This window comes from Rattus norvegicus, chromosome 2 (assembly GCF_021556685.1).
Source record: "Rattus norvegicus strain SHRSP/BbbUtx chromosome 2, alternate assembly SHRSP_T2T, whole genome shotgun sequence".
In the NCBI taxonomy this organism is placed as follows: Eukaryota; Metazoa; Chordata; class Mammalia; order Rodentia; family Muridae; genus Rattus; species Rattus norvegicus.
The window spans coordinates 9,710,744-9,734,980 of NC_141535.1; the positions used below are offsets into that span (position 1 = coordinate 9,710,744).

Genomic DNA, 24,237 nt, shown 5'->3' on the forward strand with positions numbered 1-24,237 from the left:
GGGAAAGGGAATAACACTCGAAATGTATATAAGAAATACTCAAGTTAATAAAAAAAATAATAATATTTCCATGTATAACTTTTTGAGGAATCCATAAATATTTTTTCTGGGCGAATTTCTTTTATTTTTTTCTTTTGGTTTCAAGACAGGGTTTCCTTGAGCAGTCCTCACTATACTGGAACTCACTCTGTAAACCAACTAGGCTGGCCTCAAACTCACAGAAATCCACCTGTCTCTGCTTCCCCAGTGTTGGGTGGGATTAAGGCATGTGCCACCACTGCTTTCATTAAAAATGTTACAACCTGTTTATGGGGGCTGGGGGAGAGAATAGTTTAGCTCAAGGACCTCCAGACTCCTAAACTCACACCAAACCATATATACACAAGTGCAGGTTAGTGGTTATTTGCATGTACATGCATAAGGAAATTATCTAATCTCAGTTTCAAAAGGTTGTTTCAATATAAATTTCTCTATAGGTTTAATTAGATTTTCACTCTAGGTCTATTATTAACTCTGACCTATATTTGCTTAATTAAATAGTAAGATATGGAAGGTTAGTAATTAGAGTTTGATAATTTTTAATACACCTGAACAAGGAGTTCTCCCATACAATTACACACACAGTTGTGCACACTTACACACACACACACACACACACACACACACAATTTTGCTAAGTTTTCTCTTCAGTTGATCAGGACAAATGCTTTACCCTATAATTTAGAAGCATGATACTAGGAAATGTCAGACCCTGATCTGATGTGTCTTAAAATAGTTATAAATTATGGAGGTACCATCCAAGCTCTCAATAGCTATGTTTTAGATTTGCTAGTGTGTTCCTGAAAAGATCAACAAATCTCTATTAGAACGTGTTCCAATATGCTTCTCAATGATTGCCAGCTCTTTTGTTTAAAATGCTTATATAATTAAAATATCTATGAAGTTTGTAAAGTGCATAAGAAAATAAAATATTGGACCTTATAAAATACAAAAATATTTTTAGTCTATTTGGTTCAGCTTTAAGATCTTAGCCTATGATTAGTCCCTTCATGGAGCTAAAATATTTGTAGCTGGAATTAGGCCAAATCTACTACCAGCGTGTATTTAACTTAGATTGTATGCATTCAAACCCTGACATTTGCATGGTCTTTTCATGCATCTGAATTTCTTCTGGCATAAAGAACAGTAATATTTAGCAATGGAAACCTTGCTCTCCTCTCAGTAGAATCTACTGGGAAGCCAAGCCAGAAAGCACATGGCTGCCTGTGGGTGAAGGCCTGACCTGACCACTCCCTGGTGTGTTGAAGAGGCCGTGCCATCTCAGCGCAAACCTGGGTGAGGAAGGTAGCTACCACTGCAGTGTCTCCCCAGAGAGCCAAGGATAGCTCATTCTGGCGTCACAAGGCCTAAAGCAAACTGTGAATAGCAGATGTCAGTTAACAAGAATAGCCAGAGAAAAGCCATGGGAAAACTACCAGATGCCTCTATCAAAACAAAACAAGAGGTGCCTAGTGCCAGCTGTGTCATGTGCTGTGGTACACTGAACCTCTCTTAGACCTTCATCCTTACCTCCAGACTTGACAACAAAAAGACAATCAGACAAACTTACTGGGACACAACTTCATCTTCCTCACATCTCTCCAAGCCAGTACCGGAGAAGTGCAAACCATCCCGAAAGCACTAATGAGCAAAACTATTCCAAACCCAGGAAAAGTATCAGGCTTTCCAGGCTCCTCTAAACAACTTCTGTTCTGCTTCGGTCCTCGTCCACTCCCAAAGGAACAGCAATCAGAGGAGAAGATGGTGGTATCTTTTCTGCTTTAGGAAGGAAATGGCCTTCCCTCAGTTTTATAAAGGTCTTTAAGGGACTGGAAAGATGGATCAGTGGTTAAGGAGCAGTTGCTACTTCTACATAGGAACTGAGTTTGAACATGAGAAGTGAATTTGCTGCTCTTGCACAGGAACTGAGTTTGAATCCCAACATAAATGTCTTTCATCAGAGCAGGTATCACCCTGTTACTTTCCAGGCAGCAAGATCTTCCAGAAAGGCCTGTCACTGCTCTGTAGGTATGAGTCCAAGGCCTTCAGTCTCAAAGTTCTTGGGTAAAAGCTCAGCAGTGAGCAGGCAAGCTCATCTCATCACAGTAGTGTTAGCACAGGCAGAAGCAAGAGCATCATTTTTTTTATTGAAAATAGAGGGGTTTTGTACAGTATATTCTGATCACTTTTCCCTTCTCCCAGTTCATCCAGCTCTTCACCACCTCCCCACCTGCCCAAATCCATACCTTTTTTTCTGTCTTTCAGATAATAATAACAATAATAATAATAATAATAATAAATTACAAGAAAAACATAGATTCAGAGACACACATTCACACAGAGAGAAATCTCACAAAATTACAAAACAAGAAACCATAAAGTATAAGACAGAGACCTATAAAGTTAAAAAAACAACCCAAAGCATTATGAGACAAAAATCCTACAAAAATACCATTGAGTTTGCTTTGTGTTGACCATCTTTTACAGGGCATGGGGCCTGCTCTTAAGTGAGGTTTGTATATCCATTGAGACTTCACTGAAGAAAAATACTTTTCCTTCACAAGTGGTTATCAACTGAAGATACCGTCTGTGTTAGGGTTCGAGGCTTGTGCCCACTTCTTTCAGCACTGGGACCCCACCTAGCTTAGCTTTCTGCAGGTCACGTACATGCTGCCACAGTCGGAGTTCACGTGTACACCATCCCTACGATGTCTAAAGGCCGCCTGCATCTCCACAGGCCCTCACGACTGTCTGCCTCCCCCTCCACAGGCTTCCCAGAGCCCTGAAAAGAAGGATTTGATGGAGACATCCCATTTATGACTGAGGTTCCAAGATACCTCTCTCTGCATATTGTCTCTGTAGTTCTCTGTATTTGCCCCCATCTACTACAGGGGAAGCTTCTCTGATGATGGCTGACCAGGCCACTGATTTATGAGTATAGCAAAATGCCATGAGTTATTTTATTGCCACAGTATTATTTGGTTTTGCCATAGGTCCCTAGTCTCAGGTCTTGGCTCCATCTCATAGATTGGTCCTTAAGTCCAATCAGATAAGAGTTGGCCACTCCCACAAATTTTGTGCCACTGTTGCATTGTTGTTTAACAAAACTTTCTCTGGGGAGGCTAAAGACACACACATATATTCATTCCATATAGGGAGCCATGGCAGACCAAAGGATAGATATCATCAAAGTCCAACTAGATGAACCAATGTGTTTTACTGGGGTTTCTTACTGGAATATGGGTGAGGAGTCAATTACAGGAGCAGAACTAACTCAGAGACATTGGCATCACTAACTAAGCTGGGAACCTGACACACTGCACAGCCTACAGGTAGCTCAACAGGTTGGAGAATATCCTTAATAAGGTGCCTCAGTTGGTCTAAACCTCTAGGCATCTTGGCTGGTTTCTGCTTCTTCCAGACAACTGATCTGGTCTCACAGTTTCCTTTCAGCTTTTCCCTCCTCAGAGTCTTCTTTGAGCCTCATCTTCCTTTCTGAAGTGGACTTCCAGCATTTATTGTTGTTTCGGACATGGTTTGATTTTAGAGTTCCTGTTTAACCTCTCTGGGTCTGTAGGGTGTACCACGGTTATCCTTACTTTATGGCTAATATGCACTCTATCAGTAAGTACATACCGTGCATGTCCTTTTGGATCTGGGTTACCTCACTCAGGATGATATTTTCTAGTTCCATCCATTTACCTGCAAAATCCATGATGTCTTTGTTTTTCTATAGTTGAATGCTATTCCATTACATAAATGGACCACATTTCTATAGCCATTGTTCAGTTGAGGGATATCTGGGTTGTTTCCAATTTCTAGCTATTACAAATAAAACTGTTATGAAAATGGTGGAGAACATGTCCTTGTGGTATGATAGAGCATCTTTTGGGTATATACCCAGGAGCAGTATAGCGGAGTCCTCAGGTAGTGCAGTGTCCAGTGTTCTGAGGAACTCCCAGATTGGTTTCCAGAGTGGTTTTACCAGCTTGTGATCCCACCAGCAGTGGAGGAGTGTTCCTCTTCCTCCACATCCTCACCAACATCTGCTGTCGCCTGAGTTTTTAGTCATAGCCATCCTGACTGGTGTGAGATGGAATCTCAGTCTTTTTGATTTGCATTCCCCCGTGACTAAGGATATTGAACGTTTCTTTGTGTTTGCGTGCACGTGTGTGTGTGTGTGTGTGTGTGTGTGTGTGTGTGTGTGTGTGTGTATGTGTGTGTTTTGGCTATTCACAGTTCCTCTGTTGAAAACTCTGTTTAGCTCTATACGCCATTTTTAATGAGGTTGTTTGTGCTGTTGGAGTCTGACTCACTGAGTTCTTTATATATTTTGGATATTAGCCTTCTATCAGATTTAGGGTTAATGGCAATCATTTCCCAATCTGTAGGCAATGGTTTTGTCCTGTTTACAGTGTCCTTTGCCTTACAGAAGCTTTTCAGTTTCATGAGGTCCCATTTGTCAACTGTTGATCTTGAAGCTTGAGCTTCTGTTCAGGAAATTGTCTCTTGTACCAGTGTGTTCAAGGCTATTTCCCACTCTCTCTTCTCTTAATATATCCAGTCTGATGTTGAGGTCTTTGATCTTCTTGGACTTGAGTTTATTTATATTCTTCTTCATGCAGGCACCCAGTTAGACCAGCACCATTTATTGAAGATGCTATCCTTTTTCCACTGTATGTTTTTGGCTTTATCAAATATCAAGTGTACATTGGTATGTGGGTTTACTTCTAGGGCTTTTATTCTATTACGTTGATCAACCTGTCTGCCTATGTACCAATATCATGCAGTTTTTTTTCACTATTACTCTATAGTACAGCTTGAAGTCAGGAATGGTGATTCCTCCTGAAGTTATTTTACTGTTCAGGATTGTTTTGGCTAGCCTGCCTTTTTTGTTTGTTTGTTTGATGTTTTTGTTTTGTTTTTGTATTTTCATATAAAATTAAGATTGATCTCTCAGGGTATGTAAAAAAATGTGTTGGAATTTTGATGGGGATGGAATCGAATCTGTAGATTGCTTTTGGTAACATGGCCATTTTCACTATGTTAAGGAAAAGACACCCTTCAAAATTGCCCCAAATAATATGAAATGTCTTGGGGTGACTCTAACCAAGCAAGTGAAAGATCTGTATGACAAGAACTTCAAGTCTCTGAAGAAAAAAATTGAGGATCTCAGAAGATGGAAAGATCTCCACTGCTCATGGACTGGCAGGATTGTTATAGTAAAAATGGCCATCTTGCCGAAAGCAATCTATACACTCAATGCAATCCCCTTCAAAATTCCAACTCAATTCTTCATACAGTTAGAAAGAGCAATTTGCAAATTCAATTAGAATAACAAAAAACTCAGGATAGAGAAAACTATCGTCAACAATAAAAGAACTTCTGGGGGAATCACCATCCCTGACCTCATGCTGTACTACAAAGCAATAGTGATAAAAATTGCATGGTATTGGTACAGACACAGGCAGGTAGATTAGTAGAACAGAATTCAAGACCAACCTGCCAAGACTGAACACCTAGTGAACATGGGTGGAGAGTGGTAATAGGGGGAGGATGGGGAGGGGAACACCTATATAGAAGGGGATGGGGAGGGGTTGGGGGGATGTTGGCCTGGAAACCAGGAAGGGGAATAGCAATCGAAATGTAAATAAGAAATACTCAAGTTAATAAAGATAAAAAAAAAGAATTCAAGACCAAGAAATGAACCCACAAAGGGGCTAAAATCATCCAATGAAAAAAAGACAGCATTTTCAACAAATGGTGCTGGTTCAACTGGAGGTAAGTATATACAAGAATGCAAATAGACCCATTCTTACCACCCTGTACAAAGCTCAAGTCCAAGTGGACCAAAGACGCCCCCACATAAAACCTGATACACTCAAACTAATAGAAGAGAAAGTGGGGATAAGGTTTGAACACATTGGCACAGGGGAAATTTTCCTGAACAGAACAGCAATGGCTTATGCTATAAGATCAAGAATTGACAAAAGGGACCTCATAAAATTGCAAAGCCTCTGTAAGGCAAAGTACACTGGCAATAGGACAAAATGTTCTGTACTTTTAATGTTTTGATTATTATGTGATGAGAGGATTTTCATTTCTGGTCCAATTTATTTGGTGTTCTCTAAGAATTGCTTCTTGTGCATTTATAGTCATCTGTTTCGTTACATTAGAGAAGATTTTTTTCTATGATTTTGTTGAAGATGCTTTTTGGCACTTTGAACTTGGAATCTTTACCGTCTTCTATTCCTATTACTCTTAGGTTTGGTCTTTTTATCACTGAATTTTTTGAGTTAGGAACATTTTACATTTGATATTTTCTTTGACCAATATATCAATTTCTTCTATGGTATCTTCGGTGCCTGAGATCCTCCCTTCCATCTCTTGTATTCTGCTGATGGTGCTTCATCTAAAGTTCCTGTTCTCTTTCCTAGGTTTGTCCATTCCCAGGGTTGCCTCCATTTGTGTTTTCTTTATTGTTTTTATTTCCATTTTTAGGTTTGACTGTTTTATTTGTTTTCTTTGCCTGTTTGTATTTTTGTATTTCTTTAAGTGATTTATGTGTTTTATCTCTAAGGTCTTCTACATGTTTGATTGACTTTTCTGTATTTCTTTAAGGAAATTATTTATTTCCTCTTTAAAGGCTTCTATCATCTTTGTGATATATGGGACATAAGGTCAAAGTCTTGCTCTTCAGGTGCATAGTATATGAAGGGCTTGCTGTAGTAGGAGAGCTGAGTTCTGATGGTCCCCTATTACACTGGTTTCTATTGATTATGTTCTTGTACTTGCCTTTCGCCATCTGGTTGTCTCTGCTTTTGCCTGGCCAGTGTGTTCTGGGTTAGAACAGATCTCCTGGGAGGCAGGCAGAGCTGTGGGGTAGGGCGCAGTGTGCCTATCCTTTACTGCAAGTGTAGGTACAGACTGGAAGGAAGATGGAGCTTTGACAGGGTGAGGCTAAGCCAATGGCTATGAGACTTGCTAGAGTGCCAGTAGGTAGGTGAGAGGTGTTGGGTTGGAGTTGGGGGGGTCTCGCCTATGTGTCTCAGGTTTGAGCAGACCTCCTTGGGCAGAGGGGGCCCCATGGGGTGTGGCTCACTGCACTGATCAGCAACTACAGTCACTAGACTACTTTAAAGAGAAGATATAGCAAAAGATTAGTGCATCAAATGAAACATCATCCCCTGCCACTCTTAGGCCACTCAAACTCAGTATTCCTTTTGACGTGTGATCACACAAGTCTCTCTGTGAAATCATTTACTGTATTTTGCCTCTCTTACCAGTTCCCCATACTACTTGAGATCTTACATCTAAACATCTTTTTCCCATTTTATTCTCTACACTACTGTGTTTATAAGGAGACTCTAATTCTGTTCACCTATCACAGATGTAACCTCACAAAAGGTATGCAAACATTGCTAGCTGTCCTCTTTCCATCACTGGAGGGTGAGAAAGGAATAGTACTTTCATTTTCTTAGTACTTTTTTACTCACTAACACATTAAGAAAGGAGTTCACCCAGTTAGCAACCTTTAGTGTGCCATTCACATGATTTGCATCATCTTTGTAATTTGTTCCGTAGGACTCACCTGTACAGTGAGACATAATATATCAACAAATCAGTAAATCAAGGACAATAGAGTGTATATGTAAAATGCTTGGGTAATAAGTCAGCTGGTAGCTCTAAACCTCAGAGCTCTTGACACCCACCAGGGCATAACACAGGTGGTTCTGCAAGGCTGCTTGTGACCTTACCCTGTGGGAGAAGACTGACGGCCTTGCCGCCTCACTGCTACAATGCTGACAAATATGTAGTGTAGGGGACTTTGGGAGAAAATAGTACTTATAAGGAGTCCAGAATTCCCTGAACATTTGCAAGATGCCCCTTAGTGAAGAACTGCATGGCAGTGAGTAGAATATAGAATAAATAACTGACTTTTATTTAAATTCTGTTCTTTATTTCAATAAAATATTGCTAAGTGAAATAGAAATAAATTTGCAATAATTATAATATAGTAGAAATTAGAGCAAACAAATAGCATCTAAACAAAATATAAATACTTTGAATAATAAAACTTTTAAACTTGAAAATGATCATGAACTTTGAAAAAATATACACAGTAAATATGGGCCCAAATTTCCTTTGACACTTATTTTTGAGAATTCAGAGAAGTAATAAGAGAATATTAAAAAGAAACCCTTGGGGGTTGGGTATTTAGCTCAGTGGTAGAGCGCTTGCCTAGGAAGCGCAAGGCCCTGGGTTCGGTCCCCAGCTCCGGAAAAAAAAAAAAAAAAAAAAAGAAACCCTTGAAAGTTTGAAGAATCAAATCCTCCCACATAACACAATCCAACTGCTCTGTGACTGGGTCCTTCCTCAATCATTAATTAAAAATATATATTTATGAAGCCTTCTTATAATTCAGACATTATTATAAACGTTATGCATTTCACAACATAAAGCATAAACAAAACAACTATAGCATAGAGCTTTACTTTTAGAAAACAAATAATAAATATGCAGTTGTTGCTGATCATAGTATTGAGGTAAATTAAGGAAGAGTGAAAAAAAATGTTTAGAAACAGCAATTAGCAAAAGGCTCAAGAAGGAACCGTAACTCTGAGTCCAAGCTCTTCCTACTTAAAATGGGAGCATGGTCAGGCAAATGCTAAGCATGTCGGGGAACAAACCTCTGTGTTGTTGTTGTTGTTGTTGTTGTTGTTGTTGTTGTTGTTGTTGTTGTTTCTTTTTGTTTTGTTTTGATTCTTAAGAAAAGGTCTCTCTGGCTATTCTGTAACTCACTATGTAGACCAGGCTAACCTCAAACAGAGATCCACCTGTCTCTGCCTCCCAAGGTGGGGGGATTAAAGGCATGCACCACCACACCTAGCCTTAAACTACATCTTTTTTAAAGGGCCTATCTCAGGCCAAATCATCTTCTTCAGTAAGTGTAAATTATGGTCTTTGTTGTCCATCGATCTCAGAATGTAATAAAAATGTCCATTGATTCCCCTAGGTTAATTCCGTTTTACATTTGGAGAATTTAACCTAACAATAAAACACCATGCTGAAGGTTGTATGGTAGTAAAAGGATTAAAGCTTTCTGTTCCTACCATTCTAGCTCTGAAATTCTACCTGGCTATGCTATGTAATGAGAAGAAAAATTGAATTGTCAGTTGCTTCAAAGTAGATTACACATGTGTAAGCTATAGTGGACTGAAATATTTACAAACAAGGAACTAGGTAAGTTTATCTAACTGCACTCACTTATGACAGGCAAGTAAGCCATATAATCTAATATGTGTTAAGCTAGTAAAATAGCAAACTCTCCACCCAAAAAAAATCTATAATTTTAATCAAAAGTTGGTTTCAGTCATTGAAATTCTGTTATTGCTGCTTACAAACATTAAAGTCAATCAAAACATCAGTAGGTTTGCAAAATCAATATTTTTAATATGTTTGCATTGCAGTGGTGCAGATTTTTGGCTAATAGATCGCACCCATATTGATTTCCATGGGAAGTGTTAGTCTGATACTGAAATAATTAAAAAAAAACAGGGATTATTGGTTTGAAATTTTGAAGAAGATAGAAATATAAAAATTGGTTATTGACTAAATTACTTGGGGGTGAGTGAACCTTGTGCACTTGCAATAAATTGGTAGCACTGAGTCATTACGGAATACTACCTTAGTCCCATAAACTGAAAATCAGTCAATACCCTATTATAACAATACGGATTGTGTTGGTGAAGTACCGTACTCTGGATGTAAGAGCCACACTTTATCAAAATATCTACATAACTATATATATGCATATGTTGAGAATATCTATTGGAATGCAGTAGCTGATTTTGACTTTGAAATTCATGGTGAACGTATTTTGAGTAGCATTTTTAAAGAGATAAACTACTTCAAAATAAAAGAAGCATACGATTCCTCTATGAGCAATAATGAAAATGCAGACACTGTGGCATGTTAAGTGACAGACTCTGTTATTTGGATTCAGAGCCGTATTACAACTGTTACTCATGGGAATGATACAGATGCATCCCCACAGTATGGATCTAGTGCTCATTGCACTGTTCTGTGTGTCAGTCTTCAGTTATTAGGAGAACCATATTTTTATCGTGGAAATCTCCTCTGTATTTTCATCTGGTTACCATTATACATTATATCTCAGAGACAATCTAGTATATTTGGGTTTTATAAAAGCCCCATATAGATTTTGCCTACCATAATACTTAGACATTGGAATTTCATATTCTCTTATATATTTTTATTCACTGGATTTTTAAAAATTCTGTTATTTACATAATATGGAAATGTCAGTTTGCTTTAAGGGGACCAGAAGATTAAGTGAAAACTAAGAATTAGTAGCCACAACTATTATTTTTATTGCCATCACTATAACCCATGGTCAAAGCATTCCTTTCATAATCTGGTGCTCTTGATGAAGAGAAAATTGATTGTGATACCTTCTACCACATAAGATGGTAATGCCTACATAGTAGAATTGGCTGTCCATTGCAATATATATATGTAAACTTGCATCTGACTTCCCTCCACTTTCTCAACTACTCCTACCCAGAATTCCTTTTTTAAAATAATTATGTATTTAATATTCACTCCTTTTTCTGAAATGGAGTCTTCTTTTGTAGTTCAAGGTGACTTTGAACTAAAATCCTACCTCACCCTCTTGAGTGGTTGGGATTAAAAGCATGCACTCACAAATCTGGCTATCTAATAAACGTTTATTGAACACAGAGAGAGTTAGTTGTGGAAGCAATAATGACAATAAGATAAAGTTTTACCTTCATGAAATGTACAGACAAATGGAAGCAAAATAGATAGCTTTGTATAACATACCATGGTGGGAGCGGCACGAGGTAAGACAAAAGTGAGAACAAGAGTACTTCTTCTTGATTACAGGACACAGGACTGTAGAAGAAAATAACTACAAGTTAAACTTATTGCTGTGCCTTAAAGCAAGGTATCAGAGCAGGTTATATGTAGAACTAAATAATATATGCTAAATATGTAGTTCATTCGCACAGCAGCTTGGTGATGAAGGAATGTGAGATCAGTGAGGTCAGGCAAGCTTTCCAAAGACTGAGGTGGGAATGGCAAAGTGATGACGTCAGAATGGCCCAGAGCTGAGCTCTCCTCCATCTTCCTACACTGAGACAGGGCATATTAAGGATCCCATAACTGCAGCTTGGTGTAGATCACCTGAACAGTCTGATTCTAGGAACTTTGATCAGCCTGGCATTGAATATGGAATGTCTTTTTGACTCAAAATTAAAACCAAACCAAGTTGTTCAAACTATATGAACTTCTGACGTCAGTATCCGCTAACCGTTAATACAAGCAAGGCTGAGATAAAAGCAGCTCTTTGCAATTATTTCTTTCCCTGTCTTCTGATATTCTTAACAAATGAAGAACTACATTCTTGATGATTGAGTATTGTCTAGAGGATGAAACAGATTTCAGCTAATGTTCAGTGTCCAAAAGGAATTTTTTTTATTAACTTGAGTATTTCTTATATACATTTCGAGTGTTATTCCCTTTCCCGGTTTCCTGGCAAACATCCCCCTCCCCCCTCCCCTTTCTTATCAGTGTTCCCCTCCCCATCCTCCCCCATTACTACCCTCCCCCCAACAATCACGTTCACTGGGGGTTCAGTCATAGCAGGACCAAGGGCTTCCCCTTCCACTGGTGCTCTTACTAGGATATTCATTGCTACCTATGAGGTCAGAGTCCAGGGTCAGTCCATGTATAGTCTTTAGGTAGTGGCTTAGTCCCTGGAAGCTCTGGTTGCTTGACATTGTTGTACATATGGGGTCTCGAGCCCCTTCAAGCTCTTCCAGTTCTTTCATTGATTCCTTCAACGGGGGTCCTATTCTCAGTTCAGTGGTTTGCTGCTGGCATTCGCCTCTGTATTTGCTGTATTCTGGCTGTGTCTCTCAGGAGCGATCTACATCCGGCTCCTGTCGGTCTGCACTTCTTTGCTTCATCCATCTTGTCTAATTGGGTGGCTGTATATGTATGGGCCACATGTGGGGCAGGCTCTGAATGGGTGTTCCTTCAGTCTCTGTTTTAATCTTTGCCTCTCTATTCCCTGCCAAGGGTATTTTTGTTCCCCCAAAAGGAATTTTTAAAATGTGTACATTACTGGAGCCTCAACTCGGTCCCCACTCAGTTTTTCAGTGGAGCCTCTGAACTACTGGAACACAAAATGGAATGATTTTAAAGGGAGTTCAGGATGGATGTTGTGCTAGTAGTATGTCTACAACTCCAGACATTGCAAAGGTGGGCCTTATGTTCCTTCCTAGATATTGAAAAAGAGAACAAAGCATAAAAATTGAGACTTGAAGTTAAACTTTGCATTTAAGCGTTGTGTTATTAAATTCTCTGAAGACTCCATTGATGTCACTATCTTCTAGGATCATTAAAATGTTAAGATTATCCCCTCAAAGGAAAGGTGTGGTCTTACAGAACATAGTCACCCAGAAGCCACTATAGAAACTAAGAGACAGATGGAAAAAATAGTTAAGCGATATGACATATTTTGATGGGGAAGAGGTAGTGGGATAACCAGAGTGAGTCTCCACACTTTGTCCTCTTGGATACCAGAGTGAGTGTCCCTATCTGTGTCTAGTGAGTGGTGACAGTTACATTCTGGGCATTCCCAGAATCACTCTGATTGTTCGTGCCTACTCTTTGAATTCATGTTCAATACCAGCCTTCCCTTCCTTAGGTGGGAAGAACAACCAGCTCTGTTTCTTGTTTAGACAAAATGCAAACTTGTTTTTCTCATCTCACAATGGATACCAGAAATTAGAAAGAAGACTAAGCTCTTAAAAAGTGTGCTCATGTGTTCCCTCCCCCCTCTCAAATGCTCATCATTTTGTGATGATTTGGAAAATGTAAAAAGGTGGGAATGAAGGCAGAAGAAAACTAATGCTGTGGCATAGTGTGGCATAGACTTCAAAGAGAAATTTTAGTAATCCAAGCCACTTGTACACAATATTCATGACATCTTTATGCCACTCAAAGGCTCAGGCTCATGTCCTTCTACAGTGTTGTAGTCATTTAATGCTATATAGGAAGCCACAATGACCTTAATGCTTTGTAAAACGCTCATATGGCTAGCCATCTATCTAAAATGCACAGGCCTGAGTGGACATTGTGGATCTCATGCATGGCTGCCAGTTGCTGCTCACTGTCAACTGATATTCTGCTATAATGCTGCGAGCGACCTCCCTATGTGTCTTGGGATTTCCTCAGCATACTCTGGGTTCCTAGAAGGGACTAGCCATGTGTAAGTATTCTGAAGCTGCCAGAAAGAAACTACATAACTCATTCCATAGAATCCAAAGTCATCAACAGCCCTTCCACCTTATTCTGTGTTTAAAAAGTAATGAGATAGATACCTAATATAATAGAAAATAAGCAAGAGATATGCCTCCAACCTTAAACAAGTCATGTAAACCACGCCCTCTAAGTGTCAGGAAATGTTGCCAAAGAGGGAGCAGGAAATATGTAAAAGCCAGAAGATAAGGTGAAGGACTATGAAATCCTGTTTCCCAGGTTCTGTACAACTACCGTAATCATTAACTCACATCAACTGATCACCTGTAGTTATCAGAACTGGGCCCACTTAACACCACTCCTTCAGCATCAGTCAAGGAAAGTACTCCTTGGGTCCAACCTTCTGAACTATTGGCTGTAGACAGGAGAATCATATGATGTAATGCAGACTGTCCATTATGTATATGCTATTGAACTCCAAACAAACAAAAGGTCCTGATTAATTTTGCTCACAAAACAAAATGAAATTTACCATAAAGAGGAAAGTGAGGATGGCGTGGACCCTGGTGGTAAGGAAAAGGAAGTTAAAGTAAGGCAATGAGCAAAATAAATATGTAAAACTGTAAAACTAATAAAAATAGTTTTAAGTCATGAGGAGATTTAAGCAACGGCTTGGTAGTTAAGGATGTGTTTTATTTCTGTGAAGACACTATGAGCAGGATTTAATTGGGGCTCACTTACAGGTTCAAACTTCTGTTCGTTATTATCATGGCAGGAAACATGGCAGTGCCCAGTAAGTGTTTTACATCTTGATCTGAAGACAAACAGGAGAAGACTGGCTTCCAGGAAGCTAGGAGGAGGGCCTCAAAGCCCACACCGCAGTGACACACATCCTCCAATAAGGCCACACCTCCTAATAGTGCCACTCCCTGGGCCGAGCATATGCAAACCATCACAGCATGTTTGCTGCTCTTTCAGATAATCCAGACTGGGTCACCAGTGCCCACAACCACTTGTAACTTCAGTTCAGAGAATCCAATGTCTTTTTTTGCCTCCATGTACACCTATAGAATAGAGCATATACATAAACTCACACAGATATGTGTGCATGTGCACACACACATAATTTTAATTAAAATGAAATTAATATGCTGTTATGAGGACCTGAGGAGACTCCAGTGGATGAAATGCTTGCTGTCCAAGTGTAAAGGCTGATGTTCTGAATCCCCAACACCCACATAAAGCACAGACATAGTAAGCCCCTTGTAATCCCAGCCCTGGGTAGGCAGAGACAGAGGATCACTGGGCCTATCTGGGTAGTTAGACTGGCAGTTGATACCAGGGAGTTGGCTCTCACTGTAACACATTTAATGGTGTAAATTTGGGGAGGAATGTGGAAGACTTTGGGACTTTGGAATAGAACAGCAGTGGAGCACTGTAAGCAGAATTTAATGGGCTATGTGGCTAGGAGCATGGAAGGCAGAAGGAATGGGTTCTGAGAACTGAGAGCTTTCTGGACTTTGGAGGCCCAACTCAAGAGGTGTCATGGGTGGAAAATATTATCATCTAGGCTGAAGACCATCCTTGCAATGTTTTGACAAAGAATGTGGCTACTTTCTACTCTAGCCTAAGAATCTGTCTAAGTCTGAATTGACCAAAACATGTCAAATAAACAAATTTAACACTATATAACAGCCAAATAATTAAAAAAATATGCTTAACCTCTCTTCTTGGACAAGTAATATGGATGTAATTGAAGATTTCTCTGCAGATCATTAACGACAAAAACAACAGCATCTACTGTATAAACACACACATGTTTTGGTATTTTGCCTACATATATCTGTGAAGCACATACATGAGTTGCAGACAGTTGTAAGTGGTCATGTGGGTGCTGGGAATTGAACCTGGGTCCTCTAGAAGAGTAGTGAGTGCGCTCAAGCATTGAGCCATCTTTCCAGTTACTTGACCAGTTACATTCATTTGGTAAATTAGCAGATCTTTCTCTTTCCATTAAATATTTGTCATTTTGCAATTGATTTATAAAAGTTCTTTATAAACAGTGGCTGATGATCTGTTTGATGGACCTTTTGCCTTTTATGATTTTACTTTGATATCATAATTCCTGAACTGTTACTAAGGATTCCATTGTAACAGTGGCTGAGCAACATTGCAGCAGATCTGCTAATGATGACCTTTTAATGTCTCTTTATCCAGAGAGTACAAGTACCTACATTACATGCCCAACTAGAGAACATGAGGACATTCTAGACCACAGACTCCAAACTGTTAAGTCAGAAAACAGAAGAGAACAGAAAAGAAGGTATGGATGTTCTAGAGCCATGTTAAGACTTTATCTAAAGATAAGAAAAGGAAGAGGTGTATTAAATGCTTAAGGACAAAACATTGTCCAACTCAGAGAATATCTGCATTTATATATTCGGGAGGATACTGCAGTGTCCAGAACAAAACCTGCAGTCTAGATGGTTGAAGTAGAATGGGAGAAAAATTAGTTGGAGATTAATGATTGCAGAGGCCCAACTAGTAGTAAAGATTCCTCACGCTCCTTCCCTTGCACCCCTGAATTCTGGCTGCACTTCAAGAGAAGCACCTTTGACCATCTGAGACTTCTTTCACACAAAACTTGGCCTCTGTCATTCATCCCTAAGACACTTATTCCTGATTACTAAAGAATAGAAAGATAGTTTGTTAGAACTCATTAAGTCAGACCATTATCCTAACTTACACATGGCAAAATATACATATGTACAGCTTCTTTATATAAAAAATAGTTAATAATGTGTACAAGACACATAGTTTATGTCAAATACATTACTGTACTCAATTCACTGTAGTTATTACTACAATAGTTCTAGAAGATGCCTTTTATGGGTTTCTACTTAGTGTTCAATATTCCTTTTCACCTTGTATATGTATATGTGCACATGTGTGTGTGTGGTTTCATGTGCACATATATGTGCATGTGAAAGCCAAAGGTTAACATTGGGTGTCTTCTATAATCACATATGTTAACCTTGAGACATTATCTCTCCTTGAACCTGAAGTCTATTGATTTGGCTAGGCTGGCTGGCCAGTGATCAAGTTGTCCTGGTACCCACTTTCCCCAGCATGGATATTTCAAAGCAACATACCAAAACTTACTTTTTTTTTCTACTTACAATGAGGCAGTTAACAAAAATATAACTCTCTAGTTTCTTCTTAAGCCATTTTGACTATGGCTTTCAGTTAGAAAGTATAAACAATCCTCACATTTTCGAATTTTAATCTGCAACATTGCAAGAAATATTAATGTTGCAAATTGATTCTTAAAATAACATGACTAATACCATGAATTTTTAATTATTCAAACACTTTAAAAATTATGTTGGTTTAGTTTAATTTTGGTTTTTTTATTGGATATTTTATTTATTTACATTTCAAATATTAGCCCCTTCCCGGATTCCCCTCTGGAAACCCCCTGCCTGATCCTCTCTCTCCCTGCCTCTATGAGGGAGCTCCACCACCCACCCACTCCCACCTCCCCACCCTGGCATTTCCCTACACTGGGATATCCAGCATTCCCACAACCAAGGGCCTCTCCTCCCATTGATTTTGGACAAGGTCAGTCTGCTAAATATGAGGCTGGAGTAATGGGTCCCTGCATTTGTACTTTTTAGCTGGTGGTTTAGTCCCTGGGAGCTCTGGGCGGGGTATGGTTGGTTGATACTGTTGTTCTTCCTATGGGTTGCAAACACCCTCATCTCCTTTGGTCCTTTCTCTAACTGCTCCATTGGGGACCCCATGCTCAGTCCAATGGTTGACTGCCAGCATCCTCTGTATTTGTCAGGCTCCAGCAGAACTTCTCAGGAGACAGCTATATTAGGCTTCTGTCAGCAAGCACTTCTGGCATCCTCAATTAATGCCTGGGTTTGCTGTCTGTATATGGGATGGATCCCAAGGTGGGGCAGTCTCTGTCTGGTTGGCCTTTCCTTCAGTTTCTGCTCCATACTTTGTCTCCCTTAAGACAAAGGGAGACATTACCTCCCTTGAGTATTTTGTTCCCCCTTCAAAGAAGGACTGAAGCATCTACACTTTGGTTATCCTTCTTCTTGAGCTTCATGTGGTTTGTGAATTGTATCTTGGATATCCTGAGCTTTTGGGCCAATATTCAATTATCAGTGAGTGCATACCATGTGTGTTTTTTGTGATTCAGTTACCTCATTCAAGATGATATTTTCTTTTGTGAGATTTCATTTATTTTGAGGGGGAGGAGATTGACTCAGATTCTCTCTTGGATGTTCAGCCTGGTCTCAAGCTCTTGTCAGAAGCCATCCTTTCTTTTGAGTTTCTCAAATACGTTTGGTAACAATCATACAATATTTTATATCTAGCAAAACCTGTGTCTGTGTGCATGGTGCATACATGGTGCCAAAATCAAACACTCTACCTCTGACCTATATTTAGGCAGAAAATAAAATGATTTCCAGGCCAATCTGTTGACAATTGACATTTCTCTAGCTTTGCTTGGGATACTTAAAGGTAGTTGTGTGCATATCATGCGTGTTCTTCTGTGATTGGGTTACCTCAAGATATTTTCTAGTTCCATCCATTTGCCTATGAATTTCATAAAGTCATTGGGTGTTGAATTTTGTCAAATGCTTCCTCAGCATCTAATGAAATGATCGTGCATTTTGGTTGGTTTTTTTTTTTAGTTTGTTTATGTGGTAGATTACATTGACGGATTTCCATATATTGAGCCATTTTTGCATCCCTGGTATCCTTTTGGTGTGTTCTTGCATTTGGTTTTCGAGAATTTTACTGAGTGTTTTTATATCAGTATTGATAAAATAGATTGGTCTGAAGCTCTCTTTTTTGAAGGGTCTTTCTGTGGTTTTGGTATCAGGGTAATTGTGCCTTCATAGAATGAATTGGGTAGTATCCTTTTGGTTTGTATTTTGTGGAATAGTTTGAAGAGTATTGGTATTAAGTCTTCTTTGAAGGTCTGATAGAATTCTGCATTAAAACCATCTGGTATGAGCTTTTTTTGATTGGGAGACTTTTAATGAGGGTTCCTATTTCTTTAGGTGTTGTGGGACTGTTTAAATGGCTTATCTGATTCTGATTTAACTTTGTTACCTGGTATCTGTCTAGAAAATAGTCCATTTCATCCAGATTTTCCAATTTTGTTGAGTATAGGCTTCTGTAATAGTACCTGGTAATTTTTTTAATTTCTTCAGTTCCTGTTGTTTTACTTCCCTTTTCATTTCTGATTATGTTAATTTAGATACTGTCTATGTGCTCTCTGGTTAGTCTGGCTAAGGGTTTATCTATCTTGTTGGTTTTCTCAATCAGCTCCTGGTTCTGTGGATTCTTTGTATAATTCTTTTTGTTTCTACTTGATTTCAGCACTGAGTTTGATTGTTTCCTGCTATCTATTCCTCTTGAGTGTATTTGCATCATTTTGTTCTACAGTTTTCAGGTGTGCTGTCCAGTTACTAGTGTATGCTCTCTACAGTTTCTTTTTGGAGGCACTCAGAGCTATGAGTTTTCCTCTTAACACTGCTTTTATTGTGTCCCTTAAGTTTGGATATGTTGCACCTTCATTTTCATTAAATTCTAAAAAGTCTGTAATTTCTTTATATTTTCTTTGACCACATTATCATGGAGTAAAGCATTGTTCAGTTTCCATGTATGTGTGGACTTTCTTTTATTTTTGTTGTTATTGAAGACAAGCCTTAACTACATGGTGATCTGGTAGGATGCATGGGATTGTTTCAATTTCTTGTATCTGTTGAGGCCTGTTTTATGACCAATTATATGGGCAATTTTAGGAAAAATACCTTATGGTGCTGAGATTAAGGTACATTCTTTCGTTTTAGGATGAAATGTTCTATAGATATCTGTTCAATGCCTTTGGTTCGTAACTTCTGTCAGTTTCTCTATGTCTCTGTCTACTTTCTGTTTCCATGATCTGTCCATTGATTAGAGTGGGATGTTGAAGTCTCCCACTATTATTGTGTGAAGTGCAATGTGTGCTTTGAGCTTTAGTAAAGTTTCTTTTATAGATGTGGCTGCTCTTGCATTTGGAGCATAGATTTTTCAGAATTGACAGTTCATCTTGGTAGATTTTTCCTTTGATGAGTTTTGAAGTGTCCTTCCTTATCTTTTTTGATGACTTTTTTTTGAAAGTCAATTTTATTCAATATTGGAATGGCTACTCCAGCTTGTTTCTTTGGACCCTTTGCTTGGAAATTTTTTTTCTGCCTTTTACACTGAGGTCCTGTCTGTCTTTGTCACTGAGGTTTGTTTTCTGCATGTAGCAAAATGCTGTGTCCTGTTTACATATCCAGTCTGTTAGTCTGTCTCTTATTGGGGAATTGAGTCCATTGATGTTAAGAGATATTAAGGAATAGTGATTGTTGTTTCCTGTTATTTTTGTTGTTAGAGGTGGAAATATGTTTGTGTGACTCTCTTCTTTTGGGCTTGTTGAAAGATTACTTTCTTGCATTTTCTAGAGTATAGTTTCCCTCTTGGTGTTGGAGTTTTCTATCTATTATCTTTATAGACCTGGATTTGTGTAAAGATCTTGTGTAAATTTAGTTTTGTCATGAATATCTTGGTTTCGCCATCTATGTTAATTGAGAATTTTGCTGGATATAGTAGCCGAGGCTGGCATTTAAAGTCTCCTAGGGTCTGTATGACATTGGCCCAGGATCTTCTGGCTTTTAGAGTCTCCGTTGAGAAGTTTGCTGTAATTCTGATAGGTCTGCCTTTATATGCTACCTAACCTTTTCCCCTTATTTCTCATAATATTCTTTCTTTGTTATGGCCTTTTGATGTTTTGACTATTATGTGACGGGAGGAATTTCTTTTCTGTTCCAATCTATTTGGAGTTCTGTGGGCTTCTTGTATGTTCATGAGCATCTCTTTCTTTAGGTTAAGGAAATTTTCTTCTTTAATTTTGTTGAAGATATTTACTGGGCCTCTGATGTGTGAATCTTTACTCTCTTCTATGCTTATTATCCTTAGCTTTGTGTCCTGAATTTTCTGGATGATTTGGGCTAGGAGCTTTTTCCATTTTGCATGTTCTTTGACTATTGTGTCAATGTTTTCTATGGTATCCTCTGCCCCTGAGATTCTCTCTTCTATCTCTTGTATTCTGTTGGTGATGCTTGTGTCTATGACTCCTGATCTCTTTCCTAGGTTTTCTATCTCCAGATTGTCTCCCTTTGTGATTTCTTTATTGTTTCTATTTTTATTTTTAGATCCTGGATGATTTTGTTCAATTCCTTCACCCATTTGGTTGTGTTTTCTTATAATTCTTTAAGGGATTTTTGTGTTTCCTCTTTAAGGGCTTCTACTTCTTTACCTGTGTTATCTGAACTTCTTTAAGGGAGTTATTTATGTCCTTCTTAAAGTCCTTACCATCATTGTGAGATGTGATTTTAAATCCAAATCTTGCTTTTTCCAGTGTGTTGGGATATCCAGTATTTGATGTGGTGGTACAACCGGGTTCTATTTGATGCCAAATAGTCCTGATTTCTGTTGCTTAGGTTCTTGTGCTTGCCTCTCACCATCTAGTTATCTCTTGTGTTAGTTGGTCTTGCTGTCTTTGACTGGAGCCTGTCCCATCTGTGAGCCTGTGATCTTAGGTGTGTCAATCCTCCTGGGAGACCTGCTCTCTATAGGCAGGATTTGGTTCCAGAGAGCTGTGCCACAGGGTTAACACAGAGGTGCAGATGGAGACCGGAAGGATCCTGTCCCACTCCACTGAAGGATTTCTCCATTGTTCCTGAGCTCAGTGGTCTCCCGATACGTCCCTCTTTGGCCAGTTATTGAAGCAAAAGTGTTCATCTTACCTGTGAATTTAGGAGGCTAGTACCCCTGGGAGACTAGCTCTCTCCAGGCAGTGTTTACATACAGCTGTGCCACCGGGTTAGCTCCAGGGGGGCAGATGAAGACAGAAGGCTTAATTTTGTTTTAGATGATAATTTTAAGCATAAATGACCCAAACTTCTCTGCTAAGGCACTACCAAAAATCAGCAATCAAATTTAAAAAAAAAAAGAAAAAGAAAAGCAAGTATTATCCAAGGAACTATGTGGCTGAATAATAAAACCAATTGGAGTTAAAACAATTCAGTTAAAGGGACTTTGAATTATGTTTTTTAACAATTACTAGTTATCCAAAACAATTCCAAAATATACACTGATGGCAGTCAAAGGTATTTATGTATTCAAGTGACAGTTGACCCATTCCTTTATTTAACATGCTTTATTGAGCTTGTGCTGTGGATCTGAAATAAGATATAAGTGGTTAGCAAGAAAGACGCCAAGGAAGATGGTGATGTTGAAATCACAGGTCATGTGCACTGAATGCTTCCAGAATGAAAGGTTATGGGTGTGGACTCCCTCACAGTAACTGTCTGAGGCACAGCTCCCTGCTGTGCCCTGTTAAGGTGAGGACACAGAGAATTGACAAATTAGCAGATAATGCAGCCAGAATATCAGCACTGCACATCTGATTCTGACACCAGCTTGCCAACTAGAACACTGTCACAGATCCTCATTTTCCCCAGGGAGCATGCGCTGTAGTAATTCAGTTACTTTATAAGTGCTTGCTGTCTACTCTGTGTCAGGCACAGTCCTAACCTGAGCTGTAGGGATGGAGATTGACATTCCTCTCCGCCATGGCTCATGATTTCCAGGGCCTCTACTCAGGATATTTTGAAGAGAGCAAGTATAAACATTGTACATGTAAAGCAGTGAGAATCACAAGAACTGTTAACTTGTTGACCAGAATACATGTGTCAATAAATGTTGCACAGTCAAAAAGGGCAGTGTTACTTGTATACCTGAAGGGGAATTCTTTTTAGTCTGTGGTTCCAAATCTATATCACAGTTTTTAAAACTTTTCAGCCTAATCAAAAATATTTTAAGAGATGTTTGGCTGATTTCAGTTGCTGAAAGGAACATTTTAATAAAATTAGAACAAAATAGAAAGCCATTAAACCCTTGAATTATTTGAAATTAGATTCTATCCAACTTTCAAAATTAATATTGCAATGAAAAATATTGTCACAAAGCACATGTTTCTCTTAGTGGATAAATCAAGTAGATTACGAAACATATTTTAACTGCTGTACTGTAGCCTAGGAGTCAGGAGCAAATTATTAAGTTCTCTGCTGTTTTGTCAAATTAAAATATTAATTAAAATGTGACCATTTAAAATCTTGTCACATAATCCATCTCATTGTTAAAAATCTTTTTGTCAGCTTAGAAATCCTAATTTGAACTGCAACCATTTGTGTATAATGGGCTGAAACCTCAGTTTAATAGAATCTAGATATTTTACCAGTATTTCAGTTAAATTAACATTAAATGTATTTGGACTGACCCTGGGCTCCAACCGCATAGGTAGCAATGAATAGTCTAGTAAGAGCACCAGTGGAAGGGGAAGCCCTTGGTCCTGCCAAGGCTGAACCCCCAGTGAATGTGATTGTTGTGGGGAGGGTGGTAATGGGGGGAGGCTGGGGAGGGGAACACCCATATAGAGGTGGAGGGGGAGGGGTTAGGGGGATGTTTGCCCGGAAACCGGGAAGGGGAATAACAATCAAAATGTAAATAAGAAATACTCGTTAATAAAAATTCAAAAACAATATATTAACAATTAAGTTAAAAGCCCATACTTGAACAGTCACCATTTCACATTTAGAAAAAAATTATTAATATTTCTGTAACACACTTTTTTAGCTCATTTCTATTTCTTTTTCCAATTTTTCCAGTGTTGTAAGTCATCTTACCCTGCCCCCCATTTGAATGAGATGTCAGGCCTTTTCCTGGCCTCAATGAGTTTATGCAATGCCACAGCTGCTGTACTGTCAAAAGGACCAATGCACAACTTAATAGGAAAATACCAATTCTTAAAAGTCCCTCCATAAGACCTTTATAAAGTATGTTTTGGTTGTTAGATGTCACATAAGTACTGGTGAAGTCTGTCATTTTGGCTAGTATTAATCTAAGGAAATTATAAGGAGAAAATGGTAGAGAAGTTTGTCAGCAGCATCAGGAGTATCTAGTAAACTTAAATTTTAGTTTACAGGCCACAGAGTGGATAGAGGTTTTGGCAGTAGGAATATATATATGTATGTATATATATATATATGTATATATATAACATAATCCATCTATATATATGGATTATCTCTGCAGTATAGGCTGAGTAGTTAAAGACCAGAGACTAGGTAGCATTTCCAGAAGGATCTTCCTAAAATAGTCACCTGACAATTTGAAAAGAGACAAAATCTCTTCATTGGAGGATATATTTCTTGATAAAAGAAAAAGTGAAATATTATATTAAATTTCCTTTTGTGATTATAATATGCATTTAACAACATAAAAGCATATACTATAATTTCACAAAACTATTTACGTATGAAAGTCTGTTCACTGCAAAACTATTGAGTGCTCCAAGAGTACGAGTAGAAGCTTGTTCTTACCAGGGACCAAGTAGTGATAGGAGTAAAGGGGAAGGGGAAGACATCACTCAGCTCCCTTACCTTTTATCCAGTAGCCCAGTCATCGTCAGTTTTATTCTCTGCATAGATGGTGTGCCTGAATGTATGTGGTACACAGCATGTGTGGAATTCCTTTGAAGGCCAGGAGACTGGAGTTAACAAATGGTTGTGAATTATCCATGGGTGTTGAGGTTTGAACCCTGGTCCTCTAGGAAATCAACCTGTGTTCTTAACCACTGAGCTATCGCTCCAGATCTATGTTCACTTTATTTTTGACAGTTTTCTAGTCAAATTACATGGTGCCTTCAATATTTTGTTTTCTAATTTTCCTTCCCTCGCTAGATCATAAATACACAAAAAAAATAATAGTAAA

The 24,237-nt window shown here is 38.6% G+C and overlaps 1 protein-coding gene across 27 annotated transcripts in view; it reads left to right on the forward strand.

Annotated features, from left to right (window-relative positions):
- Window positions 1-24,237, forward strand: part of Arb2a (ARB2 cotranscriptional regulator A) — a 464,299-nt gene that overhangs the window by 394,016 nt on the left and 46,046 nt on the right. For 13 of the 27 annotated variants that reach the window (NM_001439486.1, XM_087617547.1, XM_087617567.1 and 10 more), the window contains 1 exon segment: window positions 15,568-15,673. In NM_001439486.1, the coding sequence (NP_001426415.1) occupies window positions 15,568-15,673 (106 nt within the window). 27 annotated transcript variants of the gene reach the window in all.